The 22458-nt window shown below is 40.3% G+C and overlaps 1 protein-coding gene across 1 annotated transcript in view; it reads left to right on the forward strand.

Annotated features, from left to right (window-relative positions):
* The window catches only part of ptprn2 (protein tyrosine phosphatase receptor type N2), a 176056-nt gene that overhangs the window by 1465 nt on the left and 152133 nt on the right, over window positions 1–22458 (forward strand). The window contains exon 2 of the mRNA XM_049565193.1: window positions 21751–21801. Coding sequence (XP_049421150.1) covers window positions 21751–21801 — 51 coding nt within the window. The remainder of the gene's footprint in view (window positions 1–21750; window positions 21802–22458) is intronic.

Consider the following 22458-nt stretch of genomic DNA (forward strand, 5'->3'; position numbering starts at 1 on the left):
TTTGACAGGTGAGGTTTTTCTACCTGCAAGTCGTCTAATTTATGCTTACAATACTTGTGAATGAGTCAGTGTTTATTCCCTGAGTGCATTTCTCTCATTGAATTCTCAGCATGTTTTTCTGGGTGTGTGGAAAAGGTCTCCATTGTCAGAGTGTGGCAGGGATTTAGAGGTGCTTATTGTTTTTAATGAGTCCCTCTGCGGATTACGCTGTGTCATTGGAAAGCTCAGGATCAAGGTGTCCTGGTGTAATTGTATATAGTGTCTATCTACTTATAATAAAACCAGTGCACATATATATGCATGGTTGTGTTTGTGTGGAGGAGAGACAGCGAGAGTGTGCTGTGCGTAGGTGTTTATGTCCTGTCTGTCTGAGAGCACATGAAAGCCAGACGGGGAGAAATAAGTCTGCAGCTGCACGCTCTGATTATGAAATTAAGTGCTGTAAAATTTAATCAGTGGTGTGAATTTGGCTCTGTGCATAGCACTAAAAACCTCCAAACTTTTCAAATTCATAGTGCCGGAAAAATAGTGTCAACTCTTTAGCATTTTTAAAGTACTTTAATGCACTGCAACAGTCGCCTGACCCTACCAAGAGTTCACAGAATTTGACTTTTTAATACACAAGCTCTTGTGCAATGTAAATCGGTGGTATTCATGCAGACATGCGGACAGACAGCAAAAATAAGATATTTGAATACATGAGGTATGCATGTCTTAGAGGTAGTTCAAGCTCTGCTATTCTGCCCTAGAAAACCAAAATGCTGTAACTAGGTCACATTGATTTAAGACTTGAATCAGACTTTTTGGCATCAGTTTTACCAAATTACAAAAAATGATGCAGTGGAAATGTATCATTTTTGTCAGAACAGCATCTTGAATTAGTACAGAGAGACAGACAACTAGAAAGCTTACGCTAAAGGAGCTGAGATCACTGGGGAGATGTATCAAGTGTTAGCTAGCAGGGGAGGTAGCCATAGCTAGCCTTTGCTAAAATTAGCTAGGCTAGCTAAATTAAACTTATTCATTGCTCTTCTGCCCTATCCACCTTATTCCTGAGGGTGCTACTGTAGACATGATTATGGGTAATACTTGAAATAGTGAAATAGAGGAGGTAGTTAGTCGCATTGACTGTGTATAGTTTGCCTCAGTGGCTGCGACGCTGAAGTTAACATTGCACTGGTTCGCTTGTCAAAAGGCCTTTGGGATTTTTCCATTGGATTTTGAATTATTGTTGGAAATAAGCTCTGTAGCAAAAGTTTATGATTCTTACACATTTTGTTCAGAAAGATAGTCTTCACAAATCAACATGAAGCCTAAAAGTAAAAAGCTAACATTAGGCTATAAACAACCTACACCACGGTCGTAAACCTAACTCAAACTTGTTGCTGCACCAGTACATCCCCTAAAACTACTAAAATATTGCTTTACTAATTCTAGTTAACAGCTTTTTTTAGCTAATCTAGGTCACTGTAAGTTGACAGCAACTAAGGGTTGCAACCTAATACCATATTCCAAATAATGTGAGCAAAAAAAGTGACATGTAATATGTGAAGTAATAAAAAGTTTATTACCATCAACTGAATATTTACATTTGCATACCCTGCTTCTGCATATGATGTTAACTCAGCAACTCAGGTTTCGAACTTTTCCCCAACTTTCTTAGTTGTTGTTACAACTTCAGGTGTGCGTTCTCGTGAATTCACCCAGTTGGGAACTCATTTTTCTGATATACATTTTGGTGAACCAACATTTTGGTTATTCTGTTATTACACATAACTACTTAGATGAAAACCCAGCTAAACTTTTGCTAATGGAAAATAGATTTGTAAGAGTAACTACCATTTCAGCGTTTCACTTAATTGTAGCAGCCCTTGGTGTCAGATAACAAGGCACAGAAGCACATTTTAGCAATGCAGTAGAAATGCTGTACAGTGCGGGTAGAAACATCTTCCTGTTTGTTCGTAGATGATGGAAACTATCAGTGGTTACAGAAACAATCCCTTTTTGTTCTGGCTGCAAATTTAACACACTGTTGTTGAATGAACACATTTACAATATTTTAGAAAAAGTTAATTTAATGTTAATGAAGTATCTGTTAAAAGAAAATCAATATTTGCTAAATTTAAGGTGAAATAATATCAAAAAGAACCACCGTTAGCGGTTAGCCATCATGATTAGCCACTGAGACTAACTATAGGCAGTGAATGCGACAAACCTCTTCCTCTACCTCACCAGAACTTTTACCTATAATCAACTCTACAGTAGTGCCCTCAGGAACAAGGTAGATAGTGCCTTTCTTCACAAACTGATTTCAAATTAAGTATTAATAGTACATGGACAGGCAGACACTTAGCAAAACAGAAATACATGTTAATCCCTCTTAAAATCACTAATTTGAATGTATTAAATTGTAGATTAATTTATCATTCATTGCAATACAGTGTAAATATTCAATATACTTTAGATAGTGGACAGACACTAGCACAAAAGATACAGTTCACATCTATAACTATGCATTGTAATAATCAAAATAAATTTATTGTTGTTTTTTTTTCAAATAGTTAAAAAGCACAACAAACATGAACACATTCATTTCATTGTTTGATACTGTGTTTTTCACTGAAAATTGGCAAGGCAGATTGTAGTATCTGCATTTTTGGTCTTATGCAGGTTTTATGGGACTTATGGAGGTCTAATCAAACAGGCATAAATAATGTTGGAAATTAACGTTTTGTCCACCTGCCACTGTGTCTGGTGGATTCCAAAATCTACCAGACATTCAATAGAGTGCCATTGTTTTATTGGCTGGTGAGTGAAGCAAATATAGCAGCCACTTGCATATTTTACCAGCATTTGGCTGGTGACTGGTGCTAATTTCCAGCCCTGGGCACAAAATGAACAACTTTTCTATCTGTTGCTACCAGCCTGAAATTTCACCGTAGTTCTCTGCCTTCATAGAGCATTTTAGTAGGCAGTAAGTCACAACTGCCTCACATATTTTAGATTCACTCTAGCCCTCACAGGATGATATAAACAGCAGTAAAATGCGAAGGCATGCTGTTTAGTCACCTTGATCTGATCATAACGTCCGTGCCGTCTCCTCCTGGATGACGCTCTTGTCTTCTGACAAACAGTCGAGGTCATGGATAGGTTAGCATGTTGTACTTTTCTGGTTCTTTCCTGTGGGAGTGACTCAACAACCAGCCTGGAGTCCAATGCCTTGAAACGCGGCACAATTCAAAAGCATGCTTGAGAGTCAGCGAAAGGGTGGCATTGTGCAGCAAGGTTAATGCTCTGTTTACAGTAAGTTAGGAAGAATATAATTTGAATAATGAATTCACTGACTACTGAAGAGCGCCCTGCCAATAGAAAATTTGCAGAAATAGATTTTGTTGCGCATTAACACTCTAGTGCCTTGCAATCAGTGTTGCTATCAGGCCTGTTGTTAAAATTCTGTTCAGCATCTCTTACTGTTTGCAGAGGTTTGGCACTGTCCTGAATCCCAATAACAACCACTGAAAATCCCATAGTTTGTTAATGAGACAGGCAGCCGTTCCCCAACTGCAAGGTCATGTTTTGTTAGCAAGATAAATACTTTCAGCAAGTTTGTTGAACAGACAGGGAGGCAACTGGAATGGAGAAATATCAATCTGATAACAAGAAACAAGTTATGAATAGCATTTGGGGTTTAATTAAATGAAAATATCAATCCAACACCCATCAGGATGGTAGCTGTAGTCCAATAATGCATTCACAAATCTCACAGGAACATGGAGATCAGACTCAGATAAACAAGTGAGACTGCATGAAAATTAAAAAAAAACATTTCATCACACCATATTGATTGTGCTGATTACCAAGGCCTTCTGCAGCATTTGCAACTTTAAGGATTCAGTCTCAGCTCAGCCACACTGGCTTCATAGAAATGACTCAAATTAAGGATTGTTACAGGACATTTTGATGGAGAGAGATATATGACAGGGTTGGTTATGTGCAATATGTACATGGAGACATTGTCCTTTAAGGCTATGCTGCTGGGCCTTTTCATTACGCCTGGCTATCAGCAGCCATCGCCTAATATACCCAGACAAGTTAGATTTGATTCATAGGCTGCTGAGCTCTATCTATTTTGCCACAAGGCTCTGTCATCCCATAGATATCAGGACTGAGTGGTAATATCAAATATCTTATAGTGGTTATAAATCATCTGAGAGGATTGAAATGTGCTCTGACATGTGGACAGACATTTTACAACAGTATGGATTATGAACATGGTATCTATCTGAGTAAGGTTAGACATCTTGCTTCACTTGGAAGAGCTTCGTTTTCATCCTATATGTTGCGGGTTTTGTGCTGTCCTTATGATTTCCTGAATTGCTAGGGCACTCCCTGTCTGTCCTAGGGGACCAGTTATTTTCACGGGGCTCATCCTGGGATCAAGCCCATTATAGTTCACATGAGACGACATCCCACCAACCATTTTAAAACAGTTGAGTTTTTTACTAAAAGTGCAAAAAAAAAAAAAAATTAATTAATGTGAAAGAAGAGAAATTTAAGAGGGAACCACAACTGCGCTTCAAATTCAGTTTAGAAATAAGCTGTCTGTAAAGACAAATCATGAAATCTCACATTTCGTGTTTTGATCTGTAGCAGAATAGAAATGGAAACAATGTCTACAGCCATTGCTGGAGGCTCTGTGGGGCTGTATCCACTTACAACAGTGCTTTGAGCTAAATGCTAACTTTAGCATAGTAGCATGCTCGGTTTTATCTGCTGCTTTTAGTATACTGCTAAAATACAACAAATTGCTTGTTGGATTTTTAAAAAATGTAAGGAAATTATTTCCAACACTGGAGTTGCAATGATAAATCGATTAGTTGTCGACTATTAAAGCAATCACCAGCTATTTTGCTAATCGATATATTGGTTTTATTATTTTAAAAAAAGATTCCAGCTTTTTAAATGTGATATATTTTATGGTTTCTTTGCTCATCTATGACAGTAAACTGAATATCTTGTGGACAAAACAAGACATTTGAGGACGTCATCTTTGGCTTTTGGAAACACTGATTGATTGCTTTCTTCTTTTCCATTTTCTGACATTTTAAAGACTAAACAACTAATCCATTAAAACCCATTAATCAAGAAAATAACAATAAGAGATTATAGATTGTTGCAGCCCAAATTCCTTTTATTGAACTATCAGAAAACAGAAAAGACACCAATAAAAATAAGACTGATAGTTACATTTTAAAGTAACCTACAGTTTTCCACCGACTCTCTTTCAGCCAACTAAAAAAAATAAAATCAAGATTGTTTACCATGCCAAACATTTGCCAATTAGCACTAAACACAAAGCACAGCTTAGGTATATGGGAATGGTATTATAGTTTTGTGGGTATTTGTTCACAAACCAAATTAAAATTTTGACTTGATGGTGCTAGAGGAAATGTCCAAAGATCATCAAAGAGGGAATGTCCAAAGGCTCATTGTGAGGGAGCATGAATGTGTGTTCTGAATTTCCTGCTAGTCCATTAAAGTGTTGCTGGGACATTTTATTAAAACCACAAATATCAACTTCATGATGGCGAATACTAAAGTCTGTAGAATTCATCCTCTGGAGGCTACAAATGTCTGTCAGAATTTAATGGCAATCCATCCAACAGTTGTTGAGATATTTCAGTCTGGAATATGATGGCTGACAGGAGCATAGGCGCTTCAAGGTCCCAAAACATTTCCAGTAGGAGAAACATACTGCAGTGTCAGAAATGACACCAATTCAAAAACACATGCAAAAATCCAAGTCTTGGTAACAACGGAAACATGCTGCAAGTGTGCTAAAAGCTTAGCTGCTAACCAGGGCTGTAGTGCTGCCGTAGCACACCAACAACGCTCCTCCACTTAGTGATATTTGCAGTTTGCATAATCTGGTTGAAATTCATGTACATTTTTTAAGTGCTTTAAGATCCAATCATCACTAAAGCGTATGTTGTGCAAGAGAGACAATAAAAACAAAAGGTATAGTCAAAGTTGTCATAATGACATTTAAGGCGTGTTGACTGAACCAAGACATCAGCTTTGCATTGAGTAACATGCAAGGAAACGTTCCACATTAAAAGCTGCTAGTAGCTGCCTGCAGTAACATTGTAACAGCAAAGTGAATTGTAATATTTTTCTCAGTCTATAGCTGTTAACTGTTTACTAGTAAAGTGGTTACATAAAATGAGCCATAACTTAACCGTGCATGCACATCATAAATGCGCTCCAGCACACAAAAACCACTACACCCCTGATGCTAACAATAGCTACGTAAATCTGTTTATCTTTGATAATATTATAAAAGACCAAGGCCAAATGTGAAAAGGATTTCCAGTACATACATTTTTATGTCACCTCTTTACTCTACTTTTCTTAATTGTTAAAAACAAACACACCCTCTCATCTGGTCTCTCAAGTAGCTGAAAAATGAAGCCCACGTAGAAGTGCCAAAAACTGCAGTTCTTTGAATGGCCACTTGAGGCTGGCTCCAGAGGCCTGTCAATCCCCATACACACCTACGCTATATGCCCAACTTAACAGCCGGAACATAAATAAGCCTGGTACAAAAAATGGTTTTGATTTCTATAGCGATTGCCCCGTTCATGACAGCTGTAGGGGGGCTGATGTTTTATTTAACTCATCCATTTACATTAGAGTTACACATATTTAATGACAGGCCGCTCTGAGTGACAGGCTGTCTGCAGATAGTGTCCTCAGCATCACAGTCAGATCCACCCCTCGCTCCTCCACAGCACCAGCTTCGTGTCCAAATATGATCACTTCTGGCTCCAAAATAACAAGATGGCAATGGCCGAAATGCCAAATCTGAGGCTGCAAAACTGGAGTCCGCAAACCAATGGGTGACATCATGTTAGCTATGTCCATTATTTTTGCAGTCTATGGTCTCTCTCGTGGGTGAAATATCAAGCTGTTTCACTCAGCGCCTCCCATAGAGGCTGAAAGGTTTTTTTGACTTTGCATCATTTCTGTATTTGCAGAGTTTTTGCCGTTAATCTATTTTTTATGGCTTTCTTTTGCATGTTGTTTATTTGCAGCATGTTTCTGTTGTTGTATTTGTTTTGGATTTTTGTACGCATTTTTGAATTGGCATTGTTTCCGAAGCACGTTTCTCCAAATGGAAGTGGAGCTCTACTGCCCTCGTCAGCCACGTTACTGGACCCTATCAGACCAAAATTGCCATCCATTGAGCTCTAGCCTGTCCAAAACCCTTTAAATAAACTGTCTAACTTCATAACATGTCCATTCAGACCTCATATCAATAAGCTTTAATACCAACACAAGCAACACATTCTCACATTTGCTCATGCTGCATGTTTGATTTTAAAAGCTGAGACATTTCTGAATAATGAAAACTCTCATTTCTAACACTCTGCTTGAATGCCCTCTGATACCAAATCCTAATTAAAGTAAAACTGATCCAAGGATAATGGGACTGCCAGAACGAATAAAACCCTGCCGTAGTGTCTCTCATAGTCTCTGTAAAGGTCACAGAGCATTTTTCTCATCTCTCAGGATGTCTGAGTCATCTCGACTGGACTGATAAAGGGTCAGCAACCGTCGGCCTTCAGTTCAGACTTTATTGACACTTTGGATGTGGGGCTTTTCTAGAATTCACCATAGGCTTTGACTCATCCACTAAATGGCAAACTATTTATTGGATGAGATTTTTATTGTGGAGTACAGCTCTTCATTGTGCACATGGCTGCGCAGGGCGGTTAAATGAACATTTGGTGCACTGTTTGCAAAGCCTGTTTTTCTAAATTAATAATCTCAACAGCTGCAGCATTGAATGTGAGTGTAATTGGTCTTAACATCAAGATTTTCTGCCATCATCTGTTGTTGAATGCAATATATGCCTATTGATTCCAACTAATAAACAGCACACAGTGTTATGAACGACCTCCTCTCAGCTGCAGTGAACCATCATACAGCTGCTGCAGCCTTGTTTTGAGAACTGTGGACTGATAAGCTATTCATGAAGTGTTGCTGTGTTTCAGAATGCATGGGGAATATAAGATTGTTTGGTTAATTTTCAGAGTTGGAGCCTTTTAAGTGTAAGCACTGAATTCCTGACACAAAGCAGGCTGTATATTCCTGGCTTGGGATGCTGCCACGGCTGGTGTGATAACAGACGAAGTGCAATGTTTCTTTGTGACTCAACAGATGCTCGGAGGAGTGTGTTGGCTTTGAGCGGTTATTGAGACGAGGCAGTGGGAGCAAAGCGGCTGGCTGCGCTTCTGTGTCTTTCCCAACAAATGTCAGCGGCTCTTGAGAGGAAGGAAGTCGGAACTGTGTCAAATAGGCGTGTCGAGGCAATCCATCTCGTTACTCTCTTTCTTGCTCCGGTTCAAGGTGAACCCAGAAGATATTCTGGGTCAAGGAGGAAGAGTGCCACCAGAGGAAGTTCATAAGGACTGCTCTTTCTTTTCATTCTTATCTAAATTAAATTACATTTCAGTAGACGCGTTTTACTCCTCGGAGGCTTGTCAGGTTTAAGAATGTGATGCATTAACACTACTATGTTTTAAAACTGTTCACCCACTTGCACATAACAGTGCATAGTCCTTTCTCACCTCGCTCCACACCTGAGCTCTACCGCCTTGTGACACAAAGTGTGAAAACAGCCTTGGGCATTAGAAGGAAGCTTCAACGGCTCTGTTAAGCCTTTTCACGACTTTCATTCGGTTCAAATTAAACGGCGTTGGTAAAAGGGTCAGTGTGAAGGTCACCTCTGTGTCGAAGAGCCAAGATTTATAATGAGGACAATAACAGAGTAATGAGGATTCTGAAGGCTGCGAGCTGAGCGCAAGAATTAATCTATACTATTTCAGCTGTGATTAAAGCAGTAATGTGTCTGCTTCGTCTAAGGGTGATGCTGATTAATACTCCAGACCATTTCTCAGTGCAGCAGGGAAACAGAATGACTGTTAGGAGGAAGCCAGGCGAGGGAGAGATGCTACAGATCTAATGGGGGAGGTTATTTTCCTATTTTTGTGACTAATTGTTATGACTACTGTAGTCTGCAGAGTACATTAGTGACATTGTCCCTGCAAATTTTTGGCCCAAATCCACTAAAAAGACTCCATACCCAGCTCTGATTAAACAAGCTGTTTGTACCATTATTCATTATTTATATATTTTTATCCTACCCCGTCCCAATTTTTCCCCCTGTTGTGGCATTACATTGTAGGGCAGCTCAGAGTGGCTTGTGCATATGGTGCATTAATCACATCAAAACTTTGGCTAAATATTGAGGAGTACCAGCTTCATGTCTTAACAAACCTTAAAGCTGCTTTAACCAATATTTTTATATCAGCAATGGATCAAATGACTGTGTAATGTCAACAGGGTTCTTCCCTACTGAGGATTATCACCAAACTCTGCAGTACATGCTCAGCTCTGTGGAGCTTTAAAGCAACTTTCAGTTAATTGCTTTTGTTTTATGGCCTACAACTTTACTGTTTTGATTTCAGTCTTGTCACTCTCAGACAACAGGATAACAACAATAAGATAAGATATTATGTAGATATCAGGCCTCATTCACAAACAGTGGGTACACAAAAATCTGTGCTTAAACCATGGGCACAAATGTTTTATGCACATAGCTGGGATTCATCAATATTTTCATACCTGAATTTGTTTGTAATTTTAAGTGCTATATCGTAGGCAACTGTACTTGCTTGAGTTTCAATTTTTTTTTCATTCAAGTACCTCCCCCTCACTTCTTTCTCCATGTTTTCAGTTTTATTGCTGCTACATTTCAACCATGAATCCATGATCTTGATTTTTGTCTGTCATTCAGGATAGAAACTGGTGGGGCGTCGGTGGCTTAGTGGTGGAGTGGGCGCCCCATGTGCAGGGCTGTTGCCGCAGCGGCCCGGGTTCGAATTCAGCCTGTAGCCCTTTGCTGCATGTCATCCCCCCTTCTCTCTCTCCCCCTTTCACACTTGCCTGTCCTATCCATTAAAGGCAAAATGCCCAAAAAAATATCTTTAGGGGGAAAAAAAAAGAATAGAAACTGGCTTCCCCTTCACCAATTTTATTTCCTAGGATGGCGAAGGCATGACCCAACCTACTCCCTCGGATTGACTAGCACTCGTTGCCTTCGTTGGTTGGGTTGGACAGGTTTAGGCATGAGGGGTTAGAGTTACGGTTAGGGTAACAATTATAGGGTATGCCCATTAGAAGCATAGAGGGAAGGGACATGCCTTTGCGATTCCTTGGAAAACAAATCTGGCCCCCAGTCACAGTGAACAAACAAGAATGTGACTGTGTTTTGTTGCAGCAGTTGACAGTTTATGGCAGATTGCATTAAAAATAGGAATTGTACATTTTTTAGCATAATTATTTTAGAAATTTTCCATGACTGATATATATATATTTTTTTAAAGATTCATGTACCTCCTGCAGTACTTCAAAGTACCCCTAGGGGTACTTGTGCCATCATTTGAGAAACACTGCTGAACTATATTTAGTCTAATGCAGATAATCGACTTAGCACTGGGTGATTATAATATTTCAGAGGAACAGTTTCAGGTGAGACAGGAATGGGTTTAATACTAAAAATGGTGCCAGCCTGTGTTAGGACAGAGATTTAATCAGCTGAAGGGAAGGTCTTCAGACATACAATTGTGGATGACATCATCATAATCTAAGCCAGCACACACCGATGTTTGATTGTATTAAAAATCTGTACTTAATGAAAACAGTTCCGTCAGTGAAAGAGACAAAGCTGGTGGGTTTGTGTGATTTGAAGAGATCTGTGGATTCTCTTTAAGCCACAAAAGTTGCCTTTCCCTTCATGATGAGAAGTGGTCTGAGTGGGTTGAAGTGTGGATTCAGTTTCATGCTTCAGAGGGTATTCAAATGGCCCTTGATATGTATTAACAAAACCAAAGGTGCTTCACTCCACAGGTGATGCAGCTGAGCAGTTTCATTGGGAGCTATAAAATTACCAAACAGGCATAAGAATGACTGGAGCACAGCTGCATTTGAATGTCTCCTTTTCATCTGTAGTGAAAGTAGTATCGAAACACGGCTATGCTGTGATGACCTGCACTTAAAATGAGGTTCAACTGGCACTGAAAAGAGTTAAACCTTTTACTTCATCTGGAGGACCAGAGATTTCCCTGGGGGCCAGGTTGTGTTGGTTCACTTTGAGCACCTCAGAAGGAGGACGCATCGCTGTTTGACTTGCTCTGGTTCGGCACTTCAACGCCCAATCACACCTCAGAAGAGGGGAGACAATCAAATGTCTGAATCATTCAACGCGGGTCAGAGAAAAGGTCAGGCCGGCCTATTTCTGGGTCCTCTCTTGCCGCAGTGACGCTGCCATCTTTAATTCATGGCCGCTGTCTGGGCTGTCGCCTGGAGCTGGCAGCTGAATGACTGAGAATGACCTGCCTGCCTGGGAATTCTGAGACAAATTCTCTGGAAAGTCGGTGAAGAATGTGTTTGGTTACACTCCTGGATGTCAGGTAGTTTCATGTCAGGTTGCCTCTTCTGTCAAAGTGACCTCAAAGACTCTGCTTCCAGCTCCTACTAATTATTGATGTTTTTAAAATAACTTTTAGATTTATTCTCTGAAGCATTTCATTTCCCTTCAAGGAAAAGTTTGACATTTTGAGAATACTCTTCCTTGCCAAGAGTCAGAGAAGAACATGTATGTATGCTAAATATGAAGCTGCAGCCAGCAGCCAGCGCTGCCATGCCGTTGTTCTGACAGCCTGAAATTTCGAAGCCCCATTAGTCAAAAGCATGTCCCATTGGACCGAATGCCAATTTGTCTGACAGCGTGTTATCCCAAAACAAACGCCCATTGCTCCAAAGTCCCTAACTCCGAAAATACACACTCCCTGGAGTTGGTTTTAGTTTTTCAGTGGCATTTGAGCCACTGATCCCGAGTTTATTACCGACCCTTCATGACATTTCCCAGCAGCATTTGAGCCACTGATCCTGGGTGTTTTTACCGACCATTTGCAGAGTCTCCCAGCAGTGTCTGATCCACCAAACCCCGGGGTTTTTCACTTACCTGTCCCTGCATTTCCAGCGGGTTTTGTGCTATCAAACATGGGCGTTTATAACCAAAACATGATCTTTCCTAACTATGACCAAGTGGTTTTTGTGCCTAAGCCTGGCGTTGTTGAGAAACATGAAGTTTCAATGTATCCGCTAGCCCAGTGGTTCCTAACTGGTCGAGCCACGGGGTGCATGTGGCACGGTGGCAGTAAGTCACACAGGTGCAAACCTCAAACAAGTCTCAAGTTCTAACCTTCGAGTCTTAATCAAGTCCCAAGCTACTATACTGAGAATCAAACAAGTCAAGTTGAGTCCTTGCTATAAGTTAAGCAAGTCAGAAGTGAAGTCGTCAGAATTTCCAATGATCTGGTCGAACGTTGGCTAGAAATCTAACGTTTAACCAGCCAATAAGCTAATTAGTCAGCTAAAACAATACATTCATGTACCACAGTTCTCTTTTTTCTACTGTCACTGACAACATCATACAGGGGTACTCAATTACAAATTCAGATGGGCCGGATTTTAAAACCAGGAAATGTAGATGGGAAAGACATTTTCAGCAGCCTATTCAAAACCTTTCTTTTAGATTTTATTAATGACAGATATTAACAAATGCAATTAAATTTGGTTAAAAAAAGGGTTAATTGTTTCAGTTTTGAAATAAAAGATGACAGTCACATATCTCACCCAGGCACATCACAAAGTGCAGAAGAGAGCTATCAATACACAGAGCCATAAAAAGTGGCAATAACAGCAACCAATAACACACACTATCTCTTTCTACCCGTGTCTCCCTCTCCCAACTCTCTCCCACACACACACACACCCACACACTCACTTCACCTTATGACTTTTTCCTTTAAGGTCAAGGAAGACTTTAAGGGAAAGACATAGGACGCATGCCCAGATGTTTTGAAAAGCTACTATGAATGTGTCACATGGAAGAACACTAATTTGAGAAAAATATAATTTAGGATGTTGCTATACTGATTTGAGAAGCGAGATGGCTCACTCATTAGGTACTTCTAGGTGCTATATGTTCTTTAAATATTTTTGTGTAGATTTATGTATGCTGAGCCAGTCTGAGGTTGCCTCTGCCTCTGGCCGGTGGGCCGCCAGTGGAATAGGCCTGACATAATCATTGAATCCAAATCACGTTATGATTACCAAGACAAATTGAGTGTTTTATCAGTGTTAGTCAAGCAAGTCTCAAGTCCTCAATTTTGTGACTTTAGTTAAGTCATGTGACTCAAGTCACCTCTTTAATCCAAACTAAAGCTGAAGTGTAAAAGTAACAAATTACAGTCTTACAGAGGGTTATGAGCTGGACTATTTCCCATTTCTTTATCAGCTTTGGAGGATTTTGTTACCTTTGGACAGAGCCAGGCTAGCTGTTTCCCCCTGCTTCCAGTCTATGCGCTAAGCTAAGCTAACTAGCTGCTGGCTGTAGCTTCATATTCAGCATACAGACAAGAGAGTAGTATTGATCTTCTCGTCTGCCTCCCAGCATGAAATTTTTGTGGTGTGAAAATGAATTGTTAAAAAAAATCCTTATGAATGTCGGTGCACAGAATGTCACATTATTATTCAAACTGCTGTTATAACAAAGTCTTGTCATGTTTGGATGAGTAGCGTATGAGGATTGTATAAAAATGTTGAGCTGCCATGGCTGCATTGCTGACATGTGACATGCAGCTCTTGACAAGAACAGACCTTTCGGAGCAGAGAAAAGCTTGGAGCCATCTTTAATTTTAGCAGGAGAGCGCCTTAATGACACAAGCTGTTTAAATCTGCGGACATGGTGTCAAGCTGATGCTAATTTGCTTGCAGGTGATGTTCTTCTCTGCTGTCCCTGCTCCAGCCGCGCTCCCTTTTTCAATTCACTTTCACTTTTATTGTCGTTGTCACCCACTGCACTGTTCTGAAATGGCTTTTTTGGCTGACAGTACAGGTGTGTGTGAGTGTGTGTGTGTGAGTAAAAATGAGTCAGGTGTCCTTGGTCGCAGCTTATAATTATAATAAAAGATATGTCGGTGGCCCCAGAGAGTGAATGAAATATGTCCTAAACTGCAGCAGGCTCTGGGAGTGGCTGTCCTCGCTGCCAGACTCCCAGCATCCTCCTTGGCCCCTCAGACATCACAGATGGTATCCCGGCACCGGCCAACCACCTGTGAGGGAGAAGTGAGCGATAAAGTCTCTGACTTCTTGTTCAGCCTTGGGTTTAGCCTCATCGGGACATACTTAATGTTCCAGGCAAGGTCGGCCAATCATGGCCAAATGTTCGAATCAGTCTCAAGCAGCTCCTCCAGAGCGAAACCTGTTCTGAGATGTGTAATGGATGGCTTGATAATGTACAGGTGGAGATTATCTGAGATATTAATGTGGTTATATTATTTTGTAATGAGAAACTCTCAGTCATTCTAACATGATTGCTTTTCCTTAAATGAGCTTTTTCCTTTAAACACGCTCCTCTCTGATTTCACCGCCCCTGAGGGGAGACACCCATGTTGTTATGTCCCTGAAATGCTGTGTAGCTTAGATTTTAGGTGAAGGTGAATTGTTTTGTGTACATGTGAGTGTCTGTGTTAATCCTTGTTTACTTATACAGAAGATGAAACTTGCTGCCCTTAATGGCAGTTAGTGGTAATAAGACAGGCAGGGGGCATCATGGGAAAGTGTCTCTGCTACACAGCTGTGGAGAGAGGCTCTTGAGAGGTTTAGGCCACATTCTGCATGCATTTCTGGAAGTGCTTTTATGCAAAACCTCTGTAACATTTTGCATTTAATTTGCAAAGACACACTGAGACAAAACCCTGTAATATATGTAGCGTTTCACTTCTTTCTGCTACTTCTTATTTCGCAGTTTTCTGAGAGTCAACCATCTAACGACCAGTATATCATGTTAAAAACTGTGAACTGCCTTACTGCATCCATTGACCTCCTGGATTCTCCCTACATACTGTAGTTGTAAATTAGGTCACACAGTGGCTATTTTGGGAGGGGAAGCTTCTGCACATTTACAGCAACGCTCACATCTACTGCAGCTGCTAATGATTATTTTCAATAATGATTAAACTGGCAGTTATTTGATGACTCATTGATTGTTTCAGGGACAGTTCACCCCGAAATCAAAAAAACATGTTCTTCCTCTTACCTGTAGTGCTATGCATCAGTCTAGCTTGTTTTGGTGTGAGTTGCAGAGTGCTGCTGCTACTGCTAGCTCACCTTGCACCATTGAGCTAACGTTACAGCTCAGCCAAAGAGGACACTGTTACATCTCACAATGGCATGAGTATCAGTCTCTTGTCCATGAGTAGATGCACGCTTCCTTCTGTGTGGTGATACGATTGGCAGGCATACTTCAGTCGGAGGAAGATAGTTCCTTCACGAAACTGCTCACAGCAAGGTCTGTGGATTATCTTGAGTAACCAGGTCATAATTTCTGAGAAGAGACATTGCAGTTGAGTTTTTCAAATGAATTTCTTTTTTGGCGCAATGAGCACCACAAGCTGAGTGCCATCTAGTTCTATTATATTCAAGAGAAGGCAGACATCTCTACAGCCGATATCTCCAACACTCAGCAACTCACACCAAAACAGTCTAGATTGATAAATAGCACTACAGGTTAAAGGGGAAAATATGTAGTTTTGATTTGGGGGTGAACTGTCCCTTTAAGTCATTAATATGTCAGGAAATAGTGAAAAATGCCTTTTGTAATTTTCCAGAGCTCAAGGTGACACCTGAAAATTTATTGTTTTGTCCAGATGTTACTTTACAATGATATAAAACTCACAAAGCAGTAAATCCTCACATCTGGGAGCCTTAAACCAAATCATCATCATTTTACTCAATAAATAACCTAAACAATTAATAATTTATCAAGAGCTGCAACAGTTGGTCAATTTTGAATATGCACTACACATTAATTCATTGATAAGAGGTTTTGTGTAAAGATTTTAATCAAATTAAATCAAATCAACTTTATTTATATGGCACTTTTCATACAACAGTAACACAAAGTGCCTCACAGAGGTTAAAAACAACAAAGATCCAAACAGAAAACAAAAAGTCTGCTTTTCATATGTGAGTATGTGCAGTTTTTTTGTCCTCTGTGATTGTGAAATAAATAGATCCAGGTTTTGGTCTGTTGATCAGACAAAAAGGCCATCACGACACAGTGGGACACAAGATGAAAAATAAAGATTGCACATTGAACAGTTTGAGTGTATGTTATTGTAGCACAAAAAGCTCACACTCAAGCCATCTCTGTCGATCCACCAAATCCCACTGAGGCTGTACTTACTCGACTCCACTAGTTTCCAATTGATGAGCTACTCTGATGGAGTTGACATGGCAACAGAGCGACAACACTCAATAGCAAGTGTAGCATTTTTCTTCTTTGTTTCCTTTTTTTTTTTTTTTATTAAAGGTCATTTTCTTTGTGAAATGATCATGTACGCCTAAAATTACACAAGACAGTGTGGCCATTCTTTTGTCAGTATGCTTCATTAAGATATAACCTGCTTTTTTTTCTTTCCTCAGTCACGATGAGTTGAGCATCCTTTTGTTTTTTTTTGCCTGAGGTAATCAGCAGCATCCACTGTGATTGCATTTTAATTAAAAGGCGCCATTTTAATCATCTCTGGCATGGTGTTGGAGAAAGAGGATGTGGCGTTATCAATCCTATGTCCCTGCCTATCACACACACACACACACACACACACACACACACACACTATGTCTGACTAACTATGCTTGGCTGGATGCTTCATTAAATGGAAGGTCGTAATTAATATTGAGAGCTGACAAGGCCTCCCAGAGAACCCAATGAATTAAGCAGGGAAGTGATGAGGAGGTAAAGTTGAATGGACTGACACTAATTGCGGAACGGTGAGATGCATGGTCAAGAGGGATTGGGTGGCTTTCTCTCAGTGTTCTGTATAAGTTTATGTTTGTCGTCATCTTCAAGCTAACTCTAAGTTCTTTATAAAATATTGATCAATTGCCTTTTAAAATGTCAGAACATTGTGAAAAAAGCATTCATTTGAAGTCATGTTTCTGTCTACCTGAAATGAAAGTCCAGTAATAACTTTCTCTTAGCTCAATTTTGGTCGCTACCAATTCCTGAGGGAAATATCTGGCTCTTTAGCTGCTCCTCAGCTCTACAATGTTCACCAGCTAGTGGTTAACTTTGTCTGTCTGTCCTGGCTTTTTCTTGTTTCCTGTTTTTATTTTCACTCCTCATGTGTCATGTCTTCCACCTCCTGTCTTTGTGTGTTTTCCCATTTTCGTGATTGTGTGCCCCGCCCTAATTTGTTGCAGCTGTTTCCCATTAGCCTAGCTGTCACCTGTCTCTCATTAACACCCTCATTTTCTTGTGTATTTGGTCTGCTACACGGTTTGCGTTTGTTTCTTGTCCCTTGTTTTTTACCCAGTTTAGTTTCTGGTCATTTTCCTTTGTACTTTTTACTACCGCTACGCACTTGTTACGTGTGGTCGCCTGCCTTTGGGTGTCTGGTATTAGCTTACTTTAAATCTCGCTTTTTGTTTAATCCACCTGCCTGCCATCCTGTATTTGGGTCCAGAGTACAGAGCAAAAGTCTTCATGGGTTCCACATGACAGACCCAAACCCTATTGGAGCTAGAAAATTTTGTCTGAGATAATATTAGGCCCAATAATATTTAAAAACATTTATACCCAACATGTTTTTGAGATATTGCAGGCCTGACCCAGTTTTCGGATCCGTTCTATGGACCCATCAAACCCAGTCATTAAATTGATTTTTTTTAACTACTTTTTTACTACTGTTTACTACAGTCATTCTGCTGTTCTCTGCCACTAGCCATGAATAGATAAGTTGTCATGTTTTAGCCTTTTTATATTTATCTTTTAGTAGAAATTGTAATGCCTTCAATGTCAATGTTTCTCCATAGTATCGAAAATGGTATTGAATATTGCTATTTGTTAAGATATTGTTTTGAAGTTAGAAATTCCAGTATCGTGACAAACAAAGTTACGCACGCAATGCTTATGTGCTTCTCTCGTGATCAGTGCTAATCACACATAATGATTAACAGACCTGGGACCTGCTGTAATAGAACTGGACTTGGACCTGACTGACAATGATAAAACATAGACATACCAGGTTAGATTTTGGGTTCCAGCGTCTGTGGAGATGTGTTTGTCAACAAATGCGCTGTGAAGTACTGCAGAAAAACAGCTGATAATTCTCTGTTTCACTACAAGTGTTCCTTTTTATATTATACATAGTCATTTCATTCATTGTTGATAGAAAAATATTGATTAGAGCAGCTTTAAAATATTGTAAGGCAACTGAAATATGTGCTATAAAGTTTTGTTATTGGTTCCTATTTTGTTTTATGTTGTGCCTGATAGCATTACGTGTAATATCTACTGAAAGGAGCATCATTATGGATCTGGAACAAAATATTAAAGTCCATGTGCATTTTTCAGTCAGCAGCAGCATTTGAGAGTTATGGACACTGTAGCTTAATCAGTCCATGAAAATGAGGGATTTATGGGGTAGAGAATTACAGTAAAGTGCAAGTTGTTAGAAAAACCATTTATGGTCTTGGTTTTCGATCAGTAAGTTGTTTCTCTTCAGCAGTTCAGGACATTCTGCCCTTTTCGTTTAGTTCTCGAGAGCAGTACGACCTTACAGCTCTGTTATGATGCGTCACTCTACATCATTAAATAGCCATTTTACTGACATATTGAAGCCATTACCTCCAAAAGATGTAATTTCATGAAATGTTCCCTCGACTTCCAAACAAAATGGCTACACATTGTGTCTGTATAATCGAGTTATCATGCAGACTAGACTTTAATAATTATAACAGAATAATGATCCTAATGATGGATCTGTGCAGAGGAAACTTGAACAAACTTGGAACAAGTGATGCCTGAAAAGTTCCTGTCTCATCTGCACCTGTCCTGATTATCTTTCCTTTCTGTGTGAATTGATTAACGGACTTCTCACATCTATCGCTTCTCATTATTAAAGAGCTCTGCAGAGGCTTCGCTTCCCACTTAGCCTGTTCTCTATTCATGGTCACGAGCTGCTTGTTGCTGTCCATCGAGGCCACCGGGCCAAGAGGGTGCATCCAATTACGTCACTCCTACTGATGAGCTGAAGAAAGGAAATAACAAAGATAAAAGACTTGATGAAAGAAGGCTGAGGCTTGACCTAGTTGTTTACAGATTGTCTCTGTGTTGCCAACACTGTAGACATTATAAACTCTGTACTATGAGCCTGTCAAAAGCTTATTGAACAAATCCAAATGGTTCTTAGTGGCTCATTTCTCGGCTGAACGTCTGATTATTGCCTGGGCTCGTTTTGACCCTGACTATGACAGAAAATAACGCTTCAAGAGGAGTTTTTACCCCACAGACTATTTTTTTCACTCACCTCCGTCTTTTCCTGGAAATGTGTAAATGTGGAAGATCACCTGTGCAGATCGGTGAGCAGAACAATCAGTCCTCTGCTCGCTGCAACTCCCACGTGTAAAATATGAACACAGGGAACAGCTACCCATAATGCTCCTGCCATCTGTTCATTTATTAGTCTGGAACACCCAGCCCTAGTCCAAGCGTTAAAGTTCATTAATATTCATACAACATTCATATATGGAAACATTGGGGTATTAGTGTCAGAGACAGGATAGGAGAAGTCGCACTAATTGATGATTGATGGCTCTGCCATTAGCAGCAAAGCCCACAGCCACAGTTAATGCACTGCTAAGCTGTACTCTGATAGAGCGGTGACATATTTAGAAATGGTGACATTGGGTTAACTTTGTTCCGTAATTTAGTGCATTTTCTGTACATTAATTTTTCTATTGTATTTGTGCCTACGGTCTCATTTATGTCCTGTCTCAAGGCATGTTATGTTTTCCTCTCTACCACTTGAAGTCAACCTGCTGGACCAGTTTACAATTTCTGTCTTCTTCCATCTTAAGTTGCCGCTAATTTTCTTCAGAGATTGAAGGAATAGTTTTGGGATATATACTTACCCTCTTTCTTGCTGTGAGTTATATCAGAATATTGATAAAATTCTAATATCTGTGATGTAAATTGGAAACTACAGCCAGCAGCAGGTTAGTTAGCTTAGCATAAAAGATGAGAAATGGGGCTAGCCTCCACACAAATTGTTGTTTTTGCCCTATACCTTTTGCCTTCTGGGTTAGGTTCAAGCGAGATAGTTCAGGTATCTTGGGGTCTTGTTCAGGATTGAGCATGAGATGGATCAGCGGTTTGATGCACCATCTGCAGTGATGCGGGCACTGTGCTGGACCGTTGTGGTGAAGAGGGAGCTGAGCTGGAAGGCGAAGCTTTTGATTTTCTGGTCCATCTACGTCCCAACCCTCACCTAAGGTCATGAGCTCTGGGTAGTGACTGAAAGAATGAGATCGCGGATACAAGCGGCCGAAATGAGTTTCCTCTGTGGGGTAGCTGGGCTCAGCCTTAGAGATAGGGTGAGGAGCTCAGACATCCGGAGGGAGCTCAGAGTAGAGCTGCTGCTCTTTCGCATCAAAAGGGGTCAGTTGAGGTTGTTCGGGCATCTGATCAGGATGCCTCCTGGGTGCCTCCCGTTGGAGGTGTTCCAGGCACGTCCCACTGGTAGGAGGCCCTGGGGCAGACCCAGAACACACTGAGGAGATTACATATCTCATCTGGCCTGGGAATGCCTTGGGGTCCCCAAGAGCTTCGCTGAGGAGAGGGACGTCTGGGGTGGTTTGCTTAGCCTGCTGCCCCCTCGACCCAGCCTCGGATAAGCTGATGAAAATGGATGGAAGGACCTTTTGCACTGATAGACCAAACAACATATTAGTAAAGTAATTAGCTGTAGCACCTGATCGGGATGTTGTCAGCCCATTAAATGGTTATTTGTGGTTTTAAGTCCCATAAATGAGTCAGTAGGGGCCCTTGACACCTACTGGTAAGTTTTGAAGGTTGTTACCAGTTTGGTAGGTTTCACTTGTCAGATTTAGGCACCAAAATGGATTGGTTAGGCGTGAATATTGGTTTCACGTAGGACTTGGACCCTGGTCTCCTGAAGTAAAAGTCTTGAATGCCCTTTCTGGCGGAAAGTTTCATTTCATGGCCTGATAATGGCCTTTTCGTCCTAATAGTAGGTGTGGCAGACCCCTACTAACCTATATCTATGACGCTTATTACCACTAATAATGGCTGTTTAATGGCCTGAGTTAACCAGCTTGCTGCAGCTTCATATGTAATGTACAGTATGAAAGTGCTATCAACATTCTTATCGAAATCTCGGCAAGAAAGCAGACAAACATACTTTTCAAAATACCTTAGTGTTTTTGTATATTAGATTTTCAACTACTGTATTTAGTGTTTAGACCATTCAATGTCCAGAAATAGTGAAAAATGCCCATCAATGTGCTTCAATGTGACATATTCAAAAGGCCCGTTTTTTTCCAACCAGTATTACAAAACCCTGAAGTATTCATTCTGCAGTGATATAAAGAAGAGAAAATCATGAAATTCTTCCTTTTGAGAAGCTGAAACGAGAGAATTTCTGTTATTTTTGTTTGATAAATTACTTAAAAGATGAACTGATTGTGAAAATCTTTGTAAAACAGAGTGTCTATTATTAAATCTTGAGTTTCACCTTCTCTCACCTCCAGGTTGCCTGCTTGAAGACGAGCTCTGTACACCGTATGAGTTCTGCGTCAATGGTAAGTCAGACTCAGAGAGTCATGCACGCCCACCACACCTCATTACATTGTACATCATCCCTGTGGTATCAACCATCATCGACCCATCGCAGCTCTAAAGCCGTTGTGGTTATTTTTAATCATTCGGGGATTTATAGATAGATAGATGGTCATTGGAGAGGCTTGCTCACAGCATTTTATTTCCGCTCAGTTAAGACGTGAGCCACGTCTAAGAAAAGCATTAAAACATCTTGGAGCGAGGAACAGAAACAGCACAATAAAACAAACAATAGATGTTGCATTTAATTAATGTAACTACAAAGTTTATAATCAATACCACGAGAATGTTTTCCCTTTTATATGTCAAGGATTCTCCAAACCACAGATGGTCACGACCTCATCTATAAAACCATCTTGTCATGGGGGATGGATGTGAGTGTGTCAGTGGTTGCCATGACAACGTGTCACCTGATGAATGGAGGGGAAATGTCGGGGCTTTTCACAGTGTGGCATTCAGCAGAATCACACACACAGCGGGGCTTCAATTTTGAAGGGGATTGATAGCATGTCGATATTGAGGATCATCTTCACGAGAGAGCCATCGTGAAAGGTTAATGTATTCTCCCATCGCTGTAGGTTTCAGCTCCATATTGTTCCTACATGTATACTGGAGAAATA

The sequence above is a fragment of the Epinephelus fuscoguttatus genome, linkage group LG21 (genome assembly GCF_011397635.1).
Source record: "Epinephelus fuscoguttatus linkage group LG21, E.fuscoguttatus.final_Chr_v1".
Taxonomy (NCBI): domain Eukaryota; kingdom Metazoa; phylum Chordata; class Actinopteri; order Perciformes; family Serranidae; genus Epinephelus; species Epinephelus fuscoguttatus.